The 21947-nt window shown below is 36.3% G+C and overlaps 1 protein-coding gene across 6 annotated transcripts in view; it reads left to right on the top strand.

Annotated features, from left to right (window-relative positions):
- ATAD2B (ATPase family AAA domain containing 2B) overlaps positions 1 to 21947 on the top strand; it is a 181073-nt gene that overhangs the window by 62220 nt on the left and 96906 nt on the right. For all 6 annotated transcript variants that reach the window (XM_064295086.1, XM_023550459.2, XM_023550458.2 and 3 more), the window contains exons 9-13: positions 3149 to 3247; positions 4510 to 4621; positions 12212 to 12327; positions 14783 to 14957; positions 20015 to 20103. In XM_064295086.1, coding sequence (XP_064151156.1) covers positions 3149 to 3247; positions 4510 to 4621; positions 12212 to 12327; positions 14783 to 14957; positions 20015 to 20103 — 591 coding nt within the window. The remainder of the gene's footprint in view (positions 1 to 3148; positions 3248 to 4509; positions 4622 to 12211; positions 12328 to 14782; positions 14958 to 20014; positions 20104 to 21947) is intronic.

Here is a 21947-nt window from a genome sequence, read left to right as displayed (position 1 = left end):
AGATACTCAATGAAAAAAAAATAGCCAAGAATTCTTAATCCAGCCATTCCGATCTTCATGTGTAAAGGTAACGGACAAACTATTACCAAGATGCAATAAATCATGGAATATGGTTCCCATGAGTGTTTCCTAAGGAATCTACTAGAGAATGAGCTTCAACCAACTAAAACGACAGAAGAGGCATCTGTATTAGATCTGTTAACTTTGCATAGCTTGCCTGTTATCAAGAATGCTTGTCTCACTTCATATTCTTCCCCACCACAGACACATATGCATTTTTTTCCTCCCAAAGAAATAGCAAGTTGCTCAAGAAATGCCTCAGCCCTAGGTTAATACCCACTGCTGTCAAGTTGATCCTGACTCATGGTGACCCTACAGGACAGAGGAGAACTGCCCTGTAGGGTTTCCAAGGAGCGCCTAGTGGATTGAAACCACTGATTTTTTGGTTAGCAGCTGTAGCTCTTAACCACTACACCACCACGGTTTCCCTGGTTAATGAATGTAGGGGAAAAGATAAAGTACTTGAAAGGATGACATTGACTCAAAGATAAATTTCTAGCATTTCCTGCTGCATAACTTGGATCTCACATGACAAGCTTAGAATATTTGACATCTGTTCTCCACCAAGACCAGGTGGGAAAGCACAGGTTTTGTGGTTTGTATTACAGCGTCACAGGCCTGGCCTGGAGATGTCTGTATGTTTATTGGTGATATCCACATGTATACAGTTAATCTGCAGTCGTTTTCCAAACCACTGGCACTTTTATGATTAGGCACTGTCTGTGACTTTCTGGTCAATACTTTTTAAGCTCTTATCACTTAGCGGTCATATGAACTTCGATAAACTATGTGTCCTCTTTTTGCTTCAACTTTTTCCATATAAAATTCGGGGGGGGGGAATTAGAATCTGCCTTATAGGTTGGTTTTGAGGTATAAATGTGAAAATGATGTCAAGCACTCAGCACAGTGTCTGGAACATATGAGTGCTCAGTAAATACTAACTTTTATGTAAGAAATTACTTATTCATTCACTCCTAAATGCAGGTTGCTGAGCACTATGATGGAAAACCACACAATCATACAAGTGGAATCATTCTAAATTAATTTACTTCCAACTCAAAACAGCCCTCAAGGAAATTCCACAACCTGTGCATCTCTGCTGCACTCCAGTTCTACTTCTCTCAATACCAAACACTATTATTTTCCAAACTCTCCTTAATTCTTAACCCACCTACTGCTCCTTCTCCTGACTAATACTAATTTATTAAGGGGAGAGGATAAATAACAAAATTACAAAAAATGAGTAGGTAATTGTTACAGCAGGCTTTCTGAAGACTTGGAAGGGATTAAAAACTGACGCATAAATTAGTATTAGTCAGGAGAAGGAGCAGTAGGTGGGTTAAGAATTACGGGGAGCTTGGTGAAGATTTACGTTTGGTGTTGAGAGTAGTAGGAATTGGAGTGGAGTAGAGATTCACAGGTTGTGGAATATCCTTGTGGCCTATTTTGAGTTGTAAGTAAATTGCTTTACAATGATTCTAGCTTGCATGATTGTGTGGATTTTCATCAGAGTGCTCAGCATCCTGCATTTAGAAGTGAATTAAGAAGTCTGTTATTTGAATTGACACAGATTTAGGAGTTTTAAGATTATAAAGGAAGAAAAGAAGGGTAGAGTCAGTCAGGTGATAAAGTAACAATTAAAAAGTGAAATAATGGGTCTTGTGGTTGATGCTAGATAGGACAGAAAATTTAGCCAAGAAATGAGTTGATAGATTATGAGTAAATGGGTGCTCAAGGACAGTAGGCCTTAATGAGTTGAAGTAAAAGAGTTGGTAAATTAGGAGGTTGTGATCAAAGAGTACGTCATTAAAATTTAAGATTATAGAGGTGTTGGTAGTTCATGTGATAAAGAAGATTCAGGGTAAACGTCATGGCGAGCATTTTCTTAGTGGGTTAGAGTTGAGGTGGTTAAAGGACTATGGGTGGTGGTAAGTGAAGTGTAGATAAGAGTGGAGAAGAAAGGATTAAAGGGATATTTAGGGGAAATATGGACAGAACTCAATGGCAGTTGATATATGATGGGGGAAGTGGTGGATTTAGGATGACTTTGAGTTTTATTTTGTAAATTACCAGTTGGTAGACCTGTTAACTTAATGTACAAATTCAAAGAAGTGGTTGTTTGGCAGTTTGGACATTGTTGAGGGGGCTAAATAATTTCTAGGGGTATAATTTGGTGGTGGTTTTATTATAGTATTTTCTAGCCATCTTAGAGATCTCATGAATTATATCGATAATCTAAACCTAACCTAACCTAACCCACTGCCGTCGAGTTGATTCCGACTCATAGCGACCCTATAGGACAGAGTAGAACTGCCCCATAGAGTTTCCAAGGAGCGCCTGGTGGATTCAAACTACTGGCCTCTTGGTTAGCAGCGGTAGCACTTAACCACTACACCACCAGGGTTTCCATTCATTCATTAGTATTTCTCTGGTGGGGATGACTTTATCTGAAAGCCTGATACTTTATGTAATCATTCCATAATGGTTCTGATTATAAACTATTTTTATGTTTGTTTTTTTCCCAAAAATAATTTTATAAGAAATTCAAACAGGATATTAGTGTTTCAAATGGAAATTGAAAGTCTTTGTCCCCTTGTAAATCAATATATTATTTTCTTTAGTTCTTTAAATATCTGGACTGTTTGTGATTATTTGTGAAAGGGGCAATAAGAAAAGAAAAAATAAGCTTTCTTTTCTAAAAAGACTCTAAAATTATTTATAAAATGATGACAGATACTCCTTAAAATTAGATGCAAATTATATTTTTTTATTTGATTGCCTTCCCCTGACACCATATCTAAAAAATTGTATCCCCTTTTTCTTTTTTTTTTGTCTGTAGACCTTGTCACCTTTATATGTCATTAAATATTAATTACATGAGATCATGGATTTTTGTCTGCTTTACTGCTGTATGCCCAGCACATAAAGCAGTGTGTGGCACATGATAGGCACTCAACAGATATTTGCTGAATGTATGAGTGAATATATTTTCTACTGAGCTAATAATAGAAGATATGAAGCTTACAGTGTGTTTTAAAAAGCCATTTGCTACTGTAATGGTTTTAAGAATTTTACGCTGTTTAAATAGGAGAAAGAAGCATGCCATTCATAGTAGTGACACGACTTCTTCGGATGAAGAACGCTTTGAAAGAAGGAAATCTAAGAGCATGACAAGAGCAAGAAATAGGTTAGTAAAGTTTTTAGTGTTTTATTCTATAGTAGAAAAAAGGAACTTTTTTTTTTGAATGAGATTCTTTACTGACATTTTGCTGTCACTGATACTCAATATTTACGTTTTAGACTAAAGTAATGCACTGACTTGGTTTCTACTAAGTAATTCTTGTAGTAGAGATCTGAACTTTGGAAATTTCCCCGAAATTACCTATTCAGTAAGTACTCATAATCAAATAGCATACGAGGAGGTAAAGGAGAGAATGCCAAGAAGCCAACCTATTATGGTGGTATCTGCCTTCTCCTCTCCACCTTTGCATTTTCCTCACAATCCAGATCCATTTAATGAGACTGATTTTAGATGCTTACGATGATTACAAATTTGGTTTCTAGTAGAGTTATCTCAAGAGCCGTTGGATTTCTCTTGGAAAAACTTTTTGTTTTTGGTTGACTGTGTACCTCTGGTGGCTCTTGCCCAACCAGGGTAAATTGCTGTCAATACTACATGGCTCACTAAACCTGAAGAGTTTTTGTCTAGTAAATAATTAAAGCATCAATTATAATTTTAATAGAATATAATGCCTACTTAACCTTAACTATTCTGATGCCTGCCATGGAAATAATATTTTTAAGGTAAGTTAGGATTCAGAAATGGGTAAAATGCACATTTTAAAAAATGAGGCTGTTGGTGTTGTCTTTTGGTGTTTACGCAAGGTTAAAAGAAGAAGTAGATTATATTTATTTAGGGGATAATAAAATTAAATCTATAGTGTAGGGTTCTAGGTAGCTTGAGATCTTTTTAAAGATAATTATACAAAAGATAAAATTTAGTTCTCAAGCAGTGAGATCTAAGATTTTTCTTTTTTAGAAAAAAGAAATCTCTTTAATCATATAAGCTGAGTCGATATAGCCATTTAACTTAAATATTATAATAAAACTTAAGTTCATTTTCATCCCATGTATTTAGTATATGTAGGCGATCTCTTTTTATTTTATAGCTCCGTAATATGGGCTATTAGATGTGTTAAGACGTTTTCTACAGTTAGAGCAGATAGGTCTCTTTGGGCACGTAGATAAATTATTTGATTTACTTTATCTAGTGAATAATTTTTTTGGTCATTTGAAAAGAATTTAAAATTGTAGTTTAAAAATAGGAAATCCTTTGATATTTTCTGGGTTATGAGAAAAAGGAGAATGAAAATGTAAAAATATAAACTCATTTGACACTAAAAATGTGAAATTTTTAATGCTTTTTACTTGGATTTTTATGTATTTCAGATGTTTGCCTATGAACTTCAGAGCAGAAGATTTAGCTAGTGGCATTCTCCGAGAGCGAGTGAAAGTGGGTACAAGTTTAGCTGATGTTGATCCAATGAACATTGATAAATCAGTAAGTTTTGAAAATGATTTTCTAGACATTGCTTTTTTAAAAAAGTTTTATCTTGTTCCTAAAGCAACACGTGATAAAAGTAGCAAATCCAGATATGACCATTATTAATGTTTTTAGTATCTTGGAACCTGGTACCCTGGTCACATGTGATGCTTAAGTCAAGTTTCCCCCCCGCCTTTTTTTTTTCTCCATTTATGTTACTGGAATATAGAGTAAAAATTTGAGAGGGTGAACAAGGGCAAGGCTCCATAAGATATGATAAGCAGTGGGCTGTTGTTGAAGATGCTTAGTTTTCATGATCAGATGTACATTTTAGAAAGATTACTCTGGGTACCCTGTAGTTAATGAATTCAGGGGAATCAAGGCTGGCATTAGATAGACTGGTTTGGATGTGGATGTAAGTAAGTAATAGTCATGGTAGAAAGTAAGGTAATGGTGGGAAAAAGTAGATGGATTTAACAGAATTTAGGAAGTAGAAATGACAGAATTTGGTGAATTAATAGCTGTTGGGGAATGAGGGAGAGAAACAAGTTGAAGGTATTACTGAGGTTTCTGACTAAGCAACTGGGTGGATAAAATGGCTCCTTTCTTAAAGTGGAGTTCCTGATGGTGCAAATGGTTAACGCCCTTGGCTGGTAACCCAAAGGTTGGGGGTTTGAGTCTACCCAGAGGCACCTTGGAAGAAGAGCCTGGCTACCTGCTTCTGAAAAATCAGCCATTGAAAACTCTATGGAGCACAGTTCTGCTCTGACACATGTGGGGTCACTGTGAGTTAGAATTGACTTAACAGCAACTGGTTTATTCTTTAATGTAGGGAATATAAAAGGAAGAATAAGTGTTAGAGGCGAAAAGATGATTTGATTAGTTGTGGACATGTTTTAGATGTATGTGGTACATCAAAAGTGAAAGTAACTTGTATGTAATTGGCTATTTAGGTATGGCATTAAGGAGAAATATCTGGGCTACAAATTTACACATGGTTCACCAATATAAAGATAGTTGAGGTCATTATGGAAAATGCATGCTAGTGCCCAGGGAAAGTATGTAGCATGAAAAGAGAGACAAGATTTAAAGGACATTTCTTTTTTTTAAGTTGAGGTGAAATTCACACACATGCACACACACAGTTAATCGTTTTAGAGTATACAGTTGTGTGGTTTTTAGTGTATTCACTGTACCGTGCAATTACCAGCTCTCTGTTGTTTCAGAACTTTAATCACCCCATAAAAATACCCTGTACCTATTGAGAAATCACTCCCTATTCTTCCCTCCTCCCATCACTTGGGAACCTCTAATCTGTTTTTTGTCTATGGATTTTTGTATTCTGGACTTATCATATGAAAGGACTCATGTAATCTGTGACCTTTTCTGTCAGGCTCTTTCATTTAGCATCATGTCTTTGAGGTTCATCCAAGTTGTAGCATGTATCAATACTTCGTTCTTTTTATGGCTGAGTAATATTCCATTGCATTTATATACCTCAGTTTGTTTAAACATTTATCTGTTGATGGACATTTGGGTTGTTGCCAATTTTTGGGTATTATGAATAATGCTGCTATAAACTTCATTTACAAGTTTCTCTAAGTATACGTGCTTTCATTTCTTTTGTGTATATACCTAGGAGAGGAATTGCTGGGTCATATGGTAATTCTGTCCTTAACTTTACAGGAACCATCAGATTGTTTTCAGCAGGAGCTGCATCATTTTAGATTCCCACCAGCAAGGGTTCCTATTTCTCCATTCTTGTCAGCCCTAGTTGTTGTTATTTATTTATTTTTATTATGGCTACCTTAATAAAAAAAAAAAAAATTTTTTTTATATTTATCTTAGTGGGTGTGGAGTAGTATCTCACTATAGTTTTGATTTGCATTTCCTTAATGGCCAGTGTTATCAAGAGGGATCAGTCCCTGGCAAAGGACATCAAGCTTGGTATAAAATAGAGGGTCAGGGAAAAAGAGGAAGACCCTCAACGAGATGGATTGACACAGTGGCTGCAACAATGGGCTTAAGCATAGCAACAATTGTGAGGATGGTGCAGGACTGGGCAGTGTTTCATTCTGTTGTGCATAGGGTTGCTATAAGTCGGAACTGACTCAATGGCACCTAACAACAACAACAACAACAACAATGTGATTAACATTTTTTCATATGCTTATTGGCCAGTTGTATATCTTCTTTGGAGAGATGTCTATTGTATGAGAAAGTAGGGAGTATCAGTAAAGATACACAAATTATAAAAAATAACCAAATAGAAAGTTTGGAGCTAAAACTACACTAGCTGAAATTAAAAAAAAAAAAAAAGTATATATATATTAGAAGCATTCAACAGAATTGAGCAGGCATATGAAAAAATTAGTAAACTTGAATATAAGGCAATTGATATTAACTACCTGAGGAACAGAACGGAAAAAGAAAAAAAAAAAAAATGAGCAGAGTGTAAGAGACCTGTGGTACCTTAAGTGTTCCAATATGTGCATTGTGGGAGTGCAAGAAAGAAAAGAGAGAGAAAGGAGCAGAAAAAATATTTTAAGAGTGGCCAAAAGCTTATCAAATTTGATGAAAGACGTGAATGTACACATCTAAGAAGCTCAATGAACTTGAAGCAGGGTAAACTTCAAAGAGATCCACTCCAGGACATTTTAATGAAACTGTCAAAAGGCAAAGACAAAATCTTAAGTAACAGAGAGAAGCATCTTATTACATACAAGGGATCCTCAATAAGATTAACAGCTGATTTTTCATCAGAAGCCATGAAGCTCAGAAGGCAGAGGAATAATAGGTTTAAAGTTCTGGAAGAAAAAAAACTGTCAACCAAGAGTTCTATAGTTGGTGAAACTATCCTTTAAAAAATATAGGAGAAATTAAGACATTCCCAGATAAACAAAAGCTAAGGGAGTTCATTGCTAGTAGACCTGCCTTACCTACAAGAAATACTAAAATTTGTTCTTCAGGCTGAAATGAAAGAACATTAGATGATGACTTGAAACCATATGAAGAACTAAAGGTCAGTGTTAAAGGTAACTATGTAGGTAAATATAAAAGCTAGCATTATTGTATTTTTGATATGTGACTCCTCTTTTTGGTTTTTATATAATTTAAAAGACAAATGCATACAGTAATAGTTATAAATCTAAAATCCATGTTAATGGGCACAAAATGTATAAAGATATAATTTGTCACAATAATAACATAAAAGATGATGGAGTTTGGCACAGAGTTAATGTTTGCTATTGAGACTAAGTTGGTATTAATTCAAACTAGACTGTTACAGATTTAAGGATGTTAACTGCATCTCCATTGTAACCACCAAGAAAAAATTTTAAAAATATACAGAAAAGGAAATGATTATCAAAATGGCATACTAGAAAAAAAATCAAACACAGAAGAAGGCAGTATTTGAGGAAATGAGGAACAAAAAAAGATGTAGGATATGAAGAAAACAAATACACAATTGGAGAAGTAAGTCATTCATCATCAGTAACGATTTTAAATGTAAGTGGATTAAACTCACTATTAAAAGATGCAAATTGGCAAAATGGAAAATAATATGATTTAACTAAATGTTCCATGCAAGAGTCTCACTTTCAACTCAAAGACACAAATAGGTTGAATGTGAAAGACTGGAAGAAGGTGATTCCATGCAAATAGTAACCAAAAGAGATCCGAGGTGGCAATCCTAATGTCAGACAAAGTATGTTTTAAGTTAAAAATTGTTATAAGAGACAAGAACATTTTATATTGATGATGTTGTTTTGTGCTGTCAAGTTGATTTCGACTCATAGTGACTACAGGATAGAGTAGAATTGCCCCATAGGATTTCCTAGGCTATAATCTTTATGGGAGCAGTTTGCCAGGTTTTTTCTCTTGTAGAGTGACTGGTGTGTTTGGAATGGCTCGTGGGTTTGAACCATCCAGCTGTTTAGCACCTGAGTGCTTAACCATTGCACCACCAGGGTTCCTGTTTATGTTAATAAAAGGGTTAATTTACTAAGAATGTAACAATTATAAACATATTTGCACCAAACAACAGCAACCCAAAATATATGAAGCAAACATAGACAGAATTGAAGGGAAAAGTAGTTCTACAATAGTTGGAGACTTTAACACCCCACTTCCAATAATAGATAGAACACCTAGGCATAAGATCAGTAAGGAAGTAGAGGACTTGAACCAATACTGTAAACCAACTAGACTATTCTTCTCAAATGCATATGGAATATTATTCAAGGATAGGCTATATATTACAAAAAAACCAACTCCTTGCTGTTGAGTTGATTCTGACTGCTAGGAACCCTTGTAGGACAGAGTAGAACTGCCCCATATGATTTCTAAGGCTGTAATCTTTACTGAAGGATACTGCCATTTCTTTCTTCCATGGAGCAGCTGATGGGTTCAAACTGCCTACCTTTCAGTTAGGAACCAAACGCTTAACCAGTACACCACCAGCTCTCCTTATAACTGATCCCATTGCTATCAAGTCAGTTTTGACTTACATTGACCCTACAGGACAGAGTAGAACTGTGCCATAGGGTTTCCAAGGCCATAATCTTTATGTAAGCAGACTGCCACATCTCTGTCCTGTGGAGTGGCTGGTGAGTTTGAACATCTGACTTTTTGGTTAGTAACTGAGCACATAACCACTGTGCCACCAGGTTCCTTAGACAATATGTTAGGACATAACAATTCTTAATAAATTAAAAAAAAATTGAAATAATATGAAGTATCTTCTCTGACTGCAGTGGAATGAAGCTATATAAATAACCAAATGAAAACTGGGAAAATCTGCAAATACATGGAAATTAAACAACACTTTCTTAAATAACCGATATTCAAAGAAGAAATCCCAAAGGAAATTAGAAAATACTTTGAGATGAATGAAAATGAACTTATGGGATGTAGCAAAAGCAGTACTCAGAGGGAAATTTATATCTGTAAACACTTATATTAAAAGTAAGATCTCAAATCAACAGCCTCATTGTATACCTTCAGGAACTAGAAAGGGAAGAGTAAAATAAACTTAAAGCCAGCAGAAGGAAAGAGATAATAAAGATTAAAAAAAAAAAGAGCAGGTGTAAATGATACAGAGAGTAGAAAACCAATAGAGAGAATTAACAAAACCAAAAGTTGATTCTTTGAAAAGGTAAACAAAATTCACAAACCTTCAACTGCAGTGATGAAGGAAAAAAGAGAGAAGATACAAAATAACTAAAATCAGAAGTGAAGGTGGAACATTATTATCAACCTTAGAGGAATGAAAATAGTGTAAGAAAATATTATGAAAAATTCTGTGCCAACAACTTGGATGCTCTATATTAGATGGACAAATTCCTAGAAACACACAATTTACCAAAACTGACTCAAGAAGAAATAGAAAATCTCAAGAAACTTATAACAAGACAGTAACCAAAAACCTCAGGTGAAAAGTCTAAGAACAAATGATTTCACTGTTAAATTCTACCAAACATTTTAAGAAACTTAACACTAGTCCTGCACAAACTCTTCTGATAAATAGAAGAGGAGGAAATACTTCATAACACATCCTTTGAGCTCGGCATTACTGTGATACAAAAGACAAACAAAGATACCACAAGAAAAGAAAACTATAGACCAATACGACTTAAAGTTTTGATGTAAGAATTCTCAAAATACTAGTAGGAAACCATATTCAACAGCACATTAAAATGGTTTGGTACCATGAACTAGTGGAATTTATTCCAGGAATGTAAAGACATCTTATGTTTCAACATAAGAAAATATACCACATTAACAGAACGAAGGGGAAAAAACCCACTTGATCATCTCAATAGATGCACTAAAAGCATCAGACAAAATTTAATAGTCTTTTATGAGAAAACTGGAATAAAAGGGAACTTCTTCAACGTGATAAAGAGTATTTATGAAAAGTCCACAGCTGATACTGTACTTAATGATGAAAGACTGAAACTATTTCCCTAAGATCAGGAACAAGACAAGGCTGCGCACCTTCACTACCGCAATTCAATATTCTACTTAGGGTCCTAGCCAGAGCAATTATGTAGATTTTTTTCTTACTGTTAATAGTATGGGGGAGGAGGGCACTTTGAAATAAGGTTATTGCACGACCATGAACTTACATCATTTTTCCCTTTGTTCCTTTAACCTGGTCTATACAACATAATTTAAGTGATTTTTGTATGAGAGACTTAAAAGAAGTTATCAAGTGCAGTTAAAAAAAACAAAAAAACAATTACTATTGAGTCAATTCCAACTCGTAGTGACCCTATAGGACAGAGTAGAACTGCCCTGTAGGGTTTCCAAGGCTGTAATCTATATAGGGTTGCTATGAGTCGGAATCAACTCGACCTGGCAAATTTTTTTTTTTTTTTTTTTTTTATCTTTACAGAAGGATACTGCCAAATCTTTTTCCTGGGGGGTGGCTAGTGGGTTCTCTCGACCTTTTGGTTAGCTGAGTGCTTAACCATTGCACCACCAGGGGTTGTTCAAGAGTTGTATGTAGATTTGAAAATGAAATTTTAGCTATCTCCAATCTGAAGTCAAAGAGAAAAAAATACCGTTTTTTAAGTGAGAGCTAAGGAAATTTCAGAGTATTGAATATACCCAGAATGTCATGTCTAATAGTTCATTTTCTCAGAGGACCTTGTCTAATAATGTTTGCTTATGTACTATTACTCCCCTGAATCTAGTTAACTTTAGATGTCTCTGCCAGTCAATTAGAGTAATTTATTTTTTCAAAATTTGACATAATATATAAGAAAACTTAGCTCCTCTTAGAGTGTTTTTGTTTTGTAAGCTCAGTTTTTATTTCTCTAGTTTACTAAAGTTTTTCTATCACAGCAATATAGTCGTTGAAAAACATTTTCAACCACTGTAACAGAATAAAGAAGCAAGGAAAGAAATTTCCTTAATTCAGCTTTCAGGCAATCACTGTTAGGAGTTCGGCAAGATTTCCTTCAAACGCTTCTTTCTATGAAGTTTTTTTCTTTATAAAGTTTTTTTAGCTATTTGCACTATTCTGGGCAAGAGGAACAATCTGTGTTGCTTCTTCTGATAGGTCCATGTTTCTCAAACTTTTTTTCATATTGCCCCTGCCCCGGGGATAAAATTAAATGAAATTTCTCTCCAGCTAGTGAAATTATTTATTAGGGAGATGATTTTGTTGGGTAAAGTTGAGCTTTGGTGGGCTATAAATCATTGTAATAGCTAAGACTTTTTGCCCCCTCTAACTCCTGAAATGATTTTTGCCCACTGGGGAAAGATGTTACACTCACTTAGGATGCATGTGATATATGGTATTTTGAATGTCGTTTAAGCTATTAGAGTGAAATATAAAGTTTCCTATAGACATTGAAGTTGTAGATTGGCTATAACTCTAGTCCTTAGTTACTTAGAGATTACAGAGTGGTAACTTTATTTGCCTGAACTAAAACATGAACTTGAATTTTATTGCTGACTTTATTTTTCTACTCTTATTTGTAATTATTTCAGAAGCTCCTGTTGAAACCATGTATTTCTGAATCATGAAACCATTGTGAATTTTTTTCATAAAACATTTAAACTTTTTTGTATTAAACTTTTTCCCTTCTTTCCAAGGTGCGGTTTGATAGCATAGGTGGATTAAGCCACCATATTCATGCACTAAAGGAAATGGTAGTATTTCCACTTTTATATCCAGAAATTTTTGAAAAGTTTAAAATTCAGCCTCCAAGGTAAGTAATATCTTAGGTGTTTGTTATTATTACTTTGAATTTGTCAAATTTCTATGAATAAATGTTTATAAATATAAATATTTGATATGGATTTATTTGATGTTTTCTAGCAATGAGGAATAGAAATGAAATTTTATTAATTGGGGTTTATGGGCTGTGTGGGGCTAAGCATGTTCTTGAATTTTACATTTCAGGATTTAGGAGTCAGGTGCAAGATGAGATTTTTTTTTTTTTAATTGTATTTTAGATGAAGGTTTACGGAACAAAATAGCTTCTCATTAAACAATTAGCGCACATATTGTTTTCTAACATTGATTACCAACCCCATGACGTTAAAACACTCTCCCTTCTCAACCTCGGGTTCCCTATTACCAGCTTTCCTTTCCCCTCCTGCCTTCTAGTCCTTGCCCCTGGGCTGATATGCCTCTTTAGTCTCATTTTGTTTTGTAGGCCTGTCTGATCTTTGGCTGAAGGGTCAGCCTCAGGAGTGACTTCATTACTGATCTAAAAGGGTGCCGCGGGGGCCATACTCTTGGGGTTTCCCTAGTCTCTGTCAGGCCAATAAGTCTGATCTTTTTTTTTTTTTTTGTAAGTTAGAATTTTGTTCTATATTTTCCACAAGCAATGTCTGGGACCCTCTATTCTGATCCCTGTCAGAGCAGTCAGTGGTGGTAGGTAGCTGGGCACCATCTAGTTGTGCTGGACTTAGTCTGGTGGAAGCTGTGGTGGTTGTGGTCCATTAGTCCTTTGGACTAATCTTTCCCTTGTGTCTTTGGTTTTCTTCATTCTCCCTTGCTCCAGATGGGGTGAGACCAGTGGAATATCTTAAATAGCTGCTCACAAACACAAGATGAAATTCTTTATGCAGGCCTTGAATGTACAAGTGGATTCTTAAAGAGATTTTCATGAATTTGGCTTTCTAATAGCGTTGACTTTGATGCTGTATGTTATTTAGCCTTGGAAGCACAATCTCATGGAAGTGTTTCTTTGACATGATGATGGGATGTTTTTGAAAAAGGGTAAACTTGATAATTTATTTTTATGATCAAATTAATTATGGTTAATCACAAGGTGGTTAGCTAGTGAACTATTAGAAAAGGCTGAGAGATTATTTTAAAGGAAATTGGGCAGAATATTATGAAGATAGATATATAGACTTACATGTACTGCTAGATGTACTTTTTCATTGAGGAGGCACTTTTTTTCAGATTTGATCCTAATTTATTTTCCATGTTTTTAAGAACATGGAAAGTATTATTAAAGAGTCTTCTTCTGTTAGATTAGCGGATAAAAAATCTATATTGAGTTTTAAAAATCGGAATAGCTGCTTATTTGTTTTTTATATGTTATAGCTTGAATTTTCAAAATCATTACTATTATTTTTGAAATTATAAAGTACTATAGCCTTGCGAAAAACTTAAACAAGGCAGAATGTGTGTTATGGCACCTCTCCTCAACTCCTACTTCTTAAGAGATGAACAGCTTATATATATTTTTTGTAATAGATTTCTTTTATTCATATATGCATAAATTATGTTAATATTTTGCCTTTATTATACACATCAAAAAAAACAAACCAAATCCGTTGCCATCTAGTAGATTCTGACTCATAGCGCCATTATAGGACAGAGTAGAACTACCCCATAGAGTTTCCAAGGAGTGCCTGCTGGATTCGAATTGCTGACCTTTTGGTTAGTAGCTGTAGCACTTACCCACTCTGCCACCAGGGTCTCCGTATATAATATATTATATACATATGAACAGTTAATATAAATGAGACTATATAATAATACAGCTGCTAACCAAAGGGTTGGTATTTCGAATCCGCCAGGCGCTCCTTGTAAACTCTATGGGGCAGTTCTACCCTGTCCTATAGGGTTGCTATGAGTCGGAGTCGACTCGACGGCACTGGGTGGGTTTATATAATAATGCCCTTCTTTAACTTTTTGTTTTTTGCTCTATAATATACTCTAGTTATGTTATCAGCAATGTATAATTCTTCTTGATACCTTATTAGTGTTTTCTTGTATAGATGTAGCATAGCATATTTCGCTGTCCTTTATTTATAGATATCATTTAGATTTTATAATTTTTCATAATTAGAAGCCATCTTTTTAAATCTATATACTTTTTTGGGACTATTTCTGTATGATACATTCTAAGATGTAAAATTTCGGCATCACAGTCAAAACACACTTAAAATTTTGATAGATCTTGCTAAATTACTGTCAACTCTAAGCTAACCATTTCTTGCCAATCGAAGCCTGGTGCTTTGAGAATATCCTCTGGGGACTCAGCAAAGTGAAACTTTTGTCTATATGTTGGAAAAAGATTTACCAATGTCTAGTAATTATACATGAATACAAAATTATACAGGAGGGACATTCTTTTATATTGGTTATATCAGTGGTAGTGATGACATTAATTTACTGTTCTTGATTCTTTCATTACCTAGGGGCTGTTTGTTTTATGGTCCTCCTGGCACAGGTAAAACCTTGGTTGCCAGAGCATTAGCTAATGAATGTAGTCAAGGAGACAAAAAGGTGGCTTTCTTTATGCGAAAAGGAGCAGACTGTTTAAGCAAGTGGGTTGGTGAATCTGAAAGGCAACTTAGGCTTCTTTTTGATCAGGTAAGAGGAATCACCTAATTCTAGAATAACCTTTTTAGAACTTTAATATATTTAGTTTGCAGACAATCTGTTTATGGGGAGGCATGTTTTCCAATCAGTAGGTTAAGTTTTGGATCAGTAACCTGAATGTATGCTTTACAGACATTTAATAGCAATTTACTAGTACTTTTGAATGTTTAAGATTATTCATAAAACATTTGTTGAGGTGGCTACTAGGCAAGTAACACCATGTTATGTGCTTTTGAGAACCTAAGATATAACATCTATATCATTAGATAATAGTATAATTAAGGAAATAGAACAGGCACAAAAATTTAAATATCTGTACAAGAAATCTCACAATGCAGTATATTATTTATTTTTATGAGTTGTAAATATGGTGCTGGAGGGGTTCAGAAATGAGTGATTGCTTTCAGAAGGCAGAGTGAGGTAAGTGAATGCTGTGTAGGCTCTCTGTACTATTTATATATAACAGTAACTTTAAAAATTTTGTTTCCTAACTAGTACTTTATAAAAATAAGTCCTGATATAAATTCCTTTTGATTAAGCTTTTGAAGTTAGTCATTCATACTTGACAATTCAACTTATATTTGACTATGTCTGAGGAAATTTACATGAAGAAAATGCTTTCAACAAACATTTAGTGATCACATGCTAAGTTGATGTGTATGAATGTGTGGGACAAAGAACTCAGTTTGGCCTTTGTCTCTGGTTTCTGGGAATAGCCCAAGCTTTTTTCTAAAACAGCCAGGCAAGTAGGAGATACGCAGGCAAACTAACCTCAGAAAGCAGGGCGGAGCATGATGTCCTCATGTATGTTCATAGATTGGATTGATCATAACTGTGCATTAAGGCCCCAGTCATGTGTATGCATTGAGGTCCCAATGACTTACCCTGGACCTTGGCGCTCTCTTGGGGGCCTCTTGGATTGGTGAGAATGTCCATGAATGGGAGAGGGTGGCGTGTCCCTAGAGACAGTGGTGGCCTGTGCCCAGAATTCTCCCAGACCTTGCCCGATAAGTCTCTTTCTTGTATCCTTTCTGGATATAATAAATGGATAACTATAAGTATAGGTGATTGTTGTTAGGTGCCTTCAAGTCAATTTGAACTCATAGTGACTACATATGACAGGGTACTACTGCCTCATGGGGTTGTCTAGTCTATAATCTTTATGGGAGTAGATCGCCAGGTCTTTTTCCCATGGAGCTGCTGAGTGGGTTTGATTAGCAGCCAAATGCTTAACTGTTTCGCCACCAAGGCTCCTTTAGTATAGGTAATACTCTTCATGAATTTTGTGAGCCATTATAGAGAACTAGCAAATTCATAAGGTAGAAATGAGATTTTAACTTAGCTTGGAATGGTTAATTTAGAGGAGGACTGTGTAGGCAGTCATAAGGACAGAGCCCTAACTTATGAGGAACCACCTCTGGGTGGCTGGGTAGCAGAAAGACTGCAGGGTAGTTGATGAAGGACGAAGTCCTTCTTCTAACTTGTGACTTAGCCCCAGGGGACTAGAGAGAGAGAGGGACTGGCTGGTCAGAAGTACAGGGAGTTGTGCAGATTCCTGTGCCTATAGCTGGTATCTGATGACCTGGCCCTGAATGGCCAGCAATGTTTTGACCTAATTCTGGGTGGTTAGGGTAAGAGAGCCAGTGCCACTGAAGAAGTAGCTGGCAATGAGTATCTTGGAGATGTGGAGGTGAAGCCCGGATCCATTTCCAGGAGAGAATTGGATTCATGCTGATCCTTGCCAGGTAGTTAGTAATAAAGGTGAAGTTTGCCTACCTGCCCATTTAATAGTGCAGTTAATGACAGTAGCAGCACGATGAAAGTCCTTTGTAAATGGTAAAAAACTTCATATATTATTTTTCAGTTATTAGTATTAAGAAACTGCCATGTTCTAGATAATGGATTTAGAAAGATGAATAAGATTCTTACCTTCAGGGTGCTCAGCGTCTAGTGGGAAGTCAAACATATGCAGCCTGAATGCTTCGAAAGAATTTAATAATAATTGAAAAATGTAAAGTAATGTTGATAATAAGGAAGAACTGGCTTGGAGGTGCTGGCGTATTGTCTAACCACTTCATGATAAATTATTTCACAGAATTAGACCTTTTAGCCAGTTCATGCTGGGTGTAGGAATGTCTCTTGGTTTAATCAAAATCTTAGCATAAACTTGCTGCTGCTTTTATCTAAATTTACTGTATTTCTTTTTCATGATTTTTCCTATTGGGTAGGTTGCAATGCTCTTTTTTTTTTTTGCTGTTAGGCATGTTTGTCCTTTTATTATTATTCTTTTTTTTTTTTAAACTGGATTATGTATTGTTTGTTTTTTATTGTCATTGAGACTATACACAGCAGAACATACACCAATCCAACAGTTTCTGCATGTACAATTCAGTGACATTGATTACATTCTTCAGGTTGTGCAACTATTCCCACCTTCCTTTTCCAAATTATGCCTCCCCCATTAACATTAACTCACTGCCAGCTAACTTTCCTATCTAATCTTTTGAGTTGTTTTTGTCAGTTTGATCCCATAGAGTTATTTTCAGTTGCCTCATATGCATGCAAAAGCTGGAGAGTGAGTAAGGAAGACTGAAGAAGTATTGATGTATTTGAATTATGGTGTTGGCAAACAAAGCATACCATGGATTACCAGAAGAACAAACAAATCTGTCTTGGAAGAAGTACAGCCAGAATGCCCCTTAGAAGTGAGGATGGCAAGACTTTGTCTTACATACTTTAGACATATTGTCAGGAGGGACCAGTCCTTGCAGAAGGACATCATGCTTGGTAAAGTAGAGGGTTAGCAAAAAAGAGGAAGACCCTCAACAAGATGGATTGACACATTGACTGCAACAATGGGCTCAAACATAGCAACGATTGTGAGGATGGCACAGGACCAGGCAGGATTGTACTCAGTGACACCTAACAATAACAACAGATGGTTCTTTAAAGAGCACAGCTCTGCCAAGTGCCCAGAGGCACCCCATTTGGCCAGCAAGCCTCCTGCCTGAAGGCTCTCATCTCTCTCACTCCATGAGCTGGGAAGCTCACTGTGCCATCTCCTGGTTCTTCTCTGGCCAGTTCTCTGCTGTGCTTTCTGCTGCTACTCGCCATTTTGCATCATATTCGGTGTCACAGCTCTCTGTCTCCAGGGTCTAGGAGGTTCTCAGCACAGGAACCTTGGGTCCAAAGGACACGCTCTGCTCCCTGCTCTTCTTTCTTGATATTTGTGAGGTCCCCCCTTTCTGCCTCTGGGATGGCTCATTTTAAGCCTGGTAGGATAGCAAAGGAAATCCTGGTGGCATAGTGGTTAAGAGCTACGGCTGCTAGCCAAAAGGTCGGCAGTTCCAATCCACCAGGCACTCCTTGGAAACTCTATGGGGCAGTTCTACCCTGTCCTATAGGGTTGATACGAGTCGGAATTGACTCAATGGCAATGTGTTTATGGATTAGGATAGCAAAAATGGCCAATCCCCTTGTTAGGTTCCATATGCCTTATTTGCATGGTTCTACCCTTACAAGGGTGCCATGCACCTTATTTGCATTATTAGCAAGCTGTCTAATCCCCTTGGTGGGCCACAAGTACCTTATTTGCATAGTCCCACCTGATCACTTGGTGGGAGTTATAAGACCATGGCGAGAAAGGCCATATAAAAGCAACCCATCATACTGCAGTTAGCAAAGATCCTGAAGTTTGATAATACGTTGTTGGTGAGCACCCTAAATTTTGCTGATGACATGGTAAATTGGTACATCAGTAGAAGGCATTGTTGCAAATATCTAACTGAATTAGTAATAATAGTGTTTTTAGCCAGTAGTTCACTTTCAGAATTTATTATGTAGGTTTGTTTATACTCATGTGAAATGAGAAATGTGCAGTCATTAATTGTATCATTGTTGATAGTAAGAAAAGGCTGAATCAGTCTAAATGCCTATGATTAGGGAACCTGTTTAATTATGGTACACAAGTACAGTAGGACTATTAAAATGTAGCTCTTTAAAAAGAATGAGGCAGTGTGGCCATCTAAGCTAAAACTGTTGGTCTCTACTCATCTGGAGCAAAAGGGAAAGAAGGAAACCCAAGACTCAGAGAAGAAGCTAGTCTACAGGACTAATGGTCTACGTGAGCAATGGCCTCATCTACCCTGAGACGAGAAGAACTAGATAGTACCTGGCCACCATTACTTATCATTCTGATGAGGGCCACAGCAGATGGATACTGATAGAATGGGAGAAAAATGTGGAACAGAACCTTAAATTCTTAAAAAAAAAAAAAAAATCCAGACTTACTGGACTGGTTGAGACTAGGGGACTCCCGGAGACTGCTGCCCTGAGGTACTCTTTAAACCTTGAACTGAAACTATCCCCTGAGGTTCCTTTTGGCCAAATAACAGAATGGCTCATGAAGTAAAGAATATCACCCATGAGTAAGTACTGCAGTCCTTTAAAAAATCATTTATATGAGACCGAATGGTCAACAATTACTTTAAAACAAAGATGAGAAGGTAAGAGGACAGGGAAACTAGATTTCTAGAAATGGAACAACTAGAACTGAAATAATGAGAATGTTCACATATCTTGAAGAATGTAACTAACGTCACTGAACGATTTGTGTAGAAATTGTTGAACGAAAACCTAATCTGCTATGTAAACTTTCACCAAAAACAAAAAAAGAAGAATGAGGCAGATCTTGGTGTACTTATGTGGAAGATAGCTAAGTTATATTTTTATATCATAAAGGCTATGTTATAAAAGCAGAACGTTGTGTATGGTATGCAGCCATTTATGTTTAAAAGTATATTTTTGTGTGTGTTGTGTGTAAGTAATATGTATAGAAGAATAAACAAAATGAAAGCAGTAGTTGTCTACTGTAAGAAGACATTGTGGTTGGATACTGAGGTGGTAGCGAGATTTCCATTTTACTGCATACCCTTTCATAACTGCTCTATGTTAATACATTTACTTATATTAGCTATTAAAAAATAATAGTTACGTTTTCAAAATGAAAACTAAAACAATAAATAACATTTGTTTTCTTTTTACACTAGGCATATTTGATGAGACCTTCTATAATATTTTTTGATGAAATAGATGGATTAGCTCCAGTTCGCTCTAGCAGACAAGATCAGATCCATAGGTAAATTCTTCCGTCGTTATGTTGAATTCTTTTAACTCATTGACTCAGTATTTAGCCTTAGCCGTTGGCTACACGCATGAGGCTTACAAAGAATTTTAAAGTGTAATCTGTAATCTCAAAGAATCTTTCATAGAAAACTTAAATGATGTTTAAGATATGTTTAAATGAGAAATAATTATGGAACATAAGTTGTAAAGAGTTATAAATAAGTTCCGGAGATAGGAGAGCTCTCTGAAGAACGTATTTCTCCCAAAAGGCTTTTGGGAAGAGATGGCACTCAAGCTTGGCATTGAAGAATGTATTTATTGAGTACATATTTATTGATCACCAGTTATACGTAAGTATTTGTCTAGGTATTTGAGAAGGAGAAAAGATGATTCTATCTTCTAGTATGTTATAGTTTAATAGATGAGATGAGCTAATGAATAAGTTTAGTATAGAATTGAAAATAGTTAATTCTAAGACTTAAGTTCTAGAAAACAGAACTGCTGAAAACAACTAAAAATGCTGGTTTCTTTAAAAAAAAAAAACAAAACAAAGCAAGATATTCTTTGTAACATGGGTGAACTGACAGGATAGTAAAAAAGCAGAAGCTGAAGGAAAGTGAGAATCCAGAATGGTAATTGAAGCTTCTTTTACCTCGATGGCATTTTTTTTTTTTTTTTTATAATAACTTTTATTAAGCTTCAAGTGAACATTTACAAATCCAATCAGTCTGTCACATATAAGTTTACATACATCTCACTCTCTACTCCCACTTACTCTCCCCGTCTTGAGTCAGCCCTTTCAGTCTCTCCTTTCTTGACAATTTTGCCGGCTTCCCTCTCTCTCTATCCTCCCATCCCCCCTCCAGACAAGAGTTGCCAACACAATCTCAAGTGTCCACCTGATATAATTAGCTCACTCTTCATCAGCATCTCTCTCCCACCCGCTGACCAGTCCCTTTCATTTCTGATGAGTTGTCTTCGGGGATGGTTCCTGTCCTGTGTCAACTGAAGGTCTGGGGAGCATGGCCGCCGGGATTCCTCCAGTCTCAGTCAGACCATTAAGTTTGGTCTTCTTATGAGAATTTGGGGTCTGCATCCCACTGATCTCCTGCTCCCTCAGGGGTCCTCTGCTGAGCTCCCTGTCAGGGCAGTCATCAATTGTGGCCGGGCACCAACTAGTTCTTCTGGTCTCAGGATGATGTAGGTCTCTGGTTCATGCGGCCCTTTCTGTCTCTTGGGCTCTTAGTTGTCATGTGGGCTTGGTGTTCTTCATTTTTCTTTGCTCCAGGTGGGTTGAGACCAATTGCTGCATCTTAGATGGCCGCTTGTTAGCATTTAAGACCCCAGACGCCACATTTCAAAGTGGGATGCAGAATGATTTCATAATAGAATTATTTTGCCAATTGACTTAGAAGTCCCCGCAAACCATGCTCCCCAGACCCCCGCGCTTGCTCCGCTGACCTTTGAAGCATTCATTTTATCCCGGAAACTTCTTTGCTTTTGGTCCAGTCCAATTGAGCTGACCTTCCATGTATTGAGTGTTGTCTTTCCCTTCACCTAAAGCAGTTCTTATCTACTGATTAATCAATAAAAAAACCCTCTCCCACCCTCCCTCCCTCCCCCCCTCGTAACCACAAAAGTATGTGTTCTTCTCAGGTTTACTGTTTCTCAAGATCTTATAATAGTGGTCTTATACAATATTTGTCCTTTTGCCTCTGACTAATTTCGCTCAGCATAATGCCTTCCAGGTTCCTCCATGTTATGAAATGTTTCAGAGATTCGTCACTGTTCTTTATCGATGCGTAGTATTGTGTGAATATACCACAATTTATTTAACCATTCATCCGTTGATGGACA

This window comes from Loxodonta africana, chromosome 12 (assembly GCF_030014295.1).
Source record: "Loxodonta africana isolate mLoxAfr1 chromosome 12, mLoxAfr1.hap2, whole genome shotgun sequence".
Classification (NCBI taxonomy): domain Eukaryota; kingdom Metazoa; phylum Chordata; class Mammalia; order Proboscidea; family Elephantidae; genus Loxodonta; species Loxodonta africana.
Note: the sequence above shows the minus strand (reverse complement) of the source record. Positions and strands in the feature narration are given on the sequence as shown.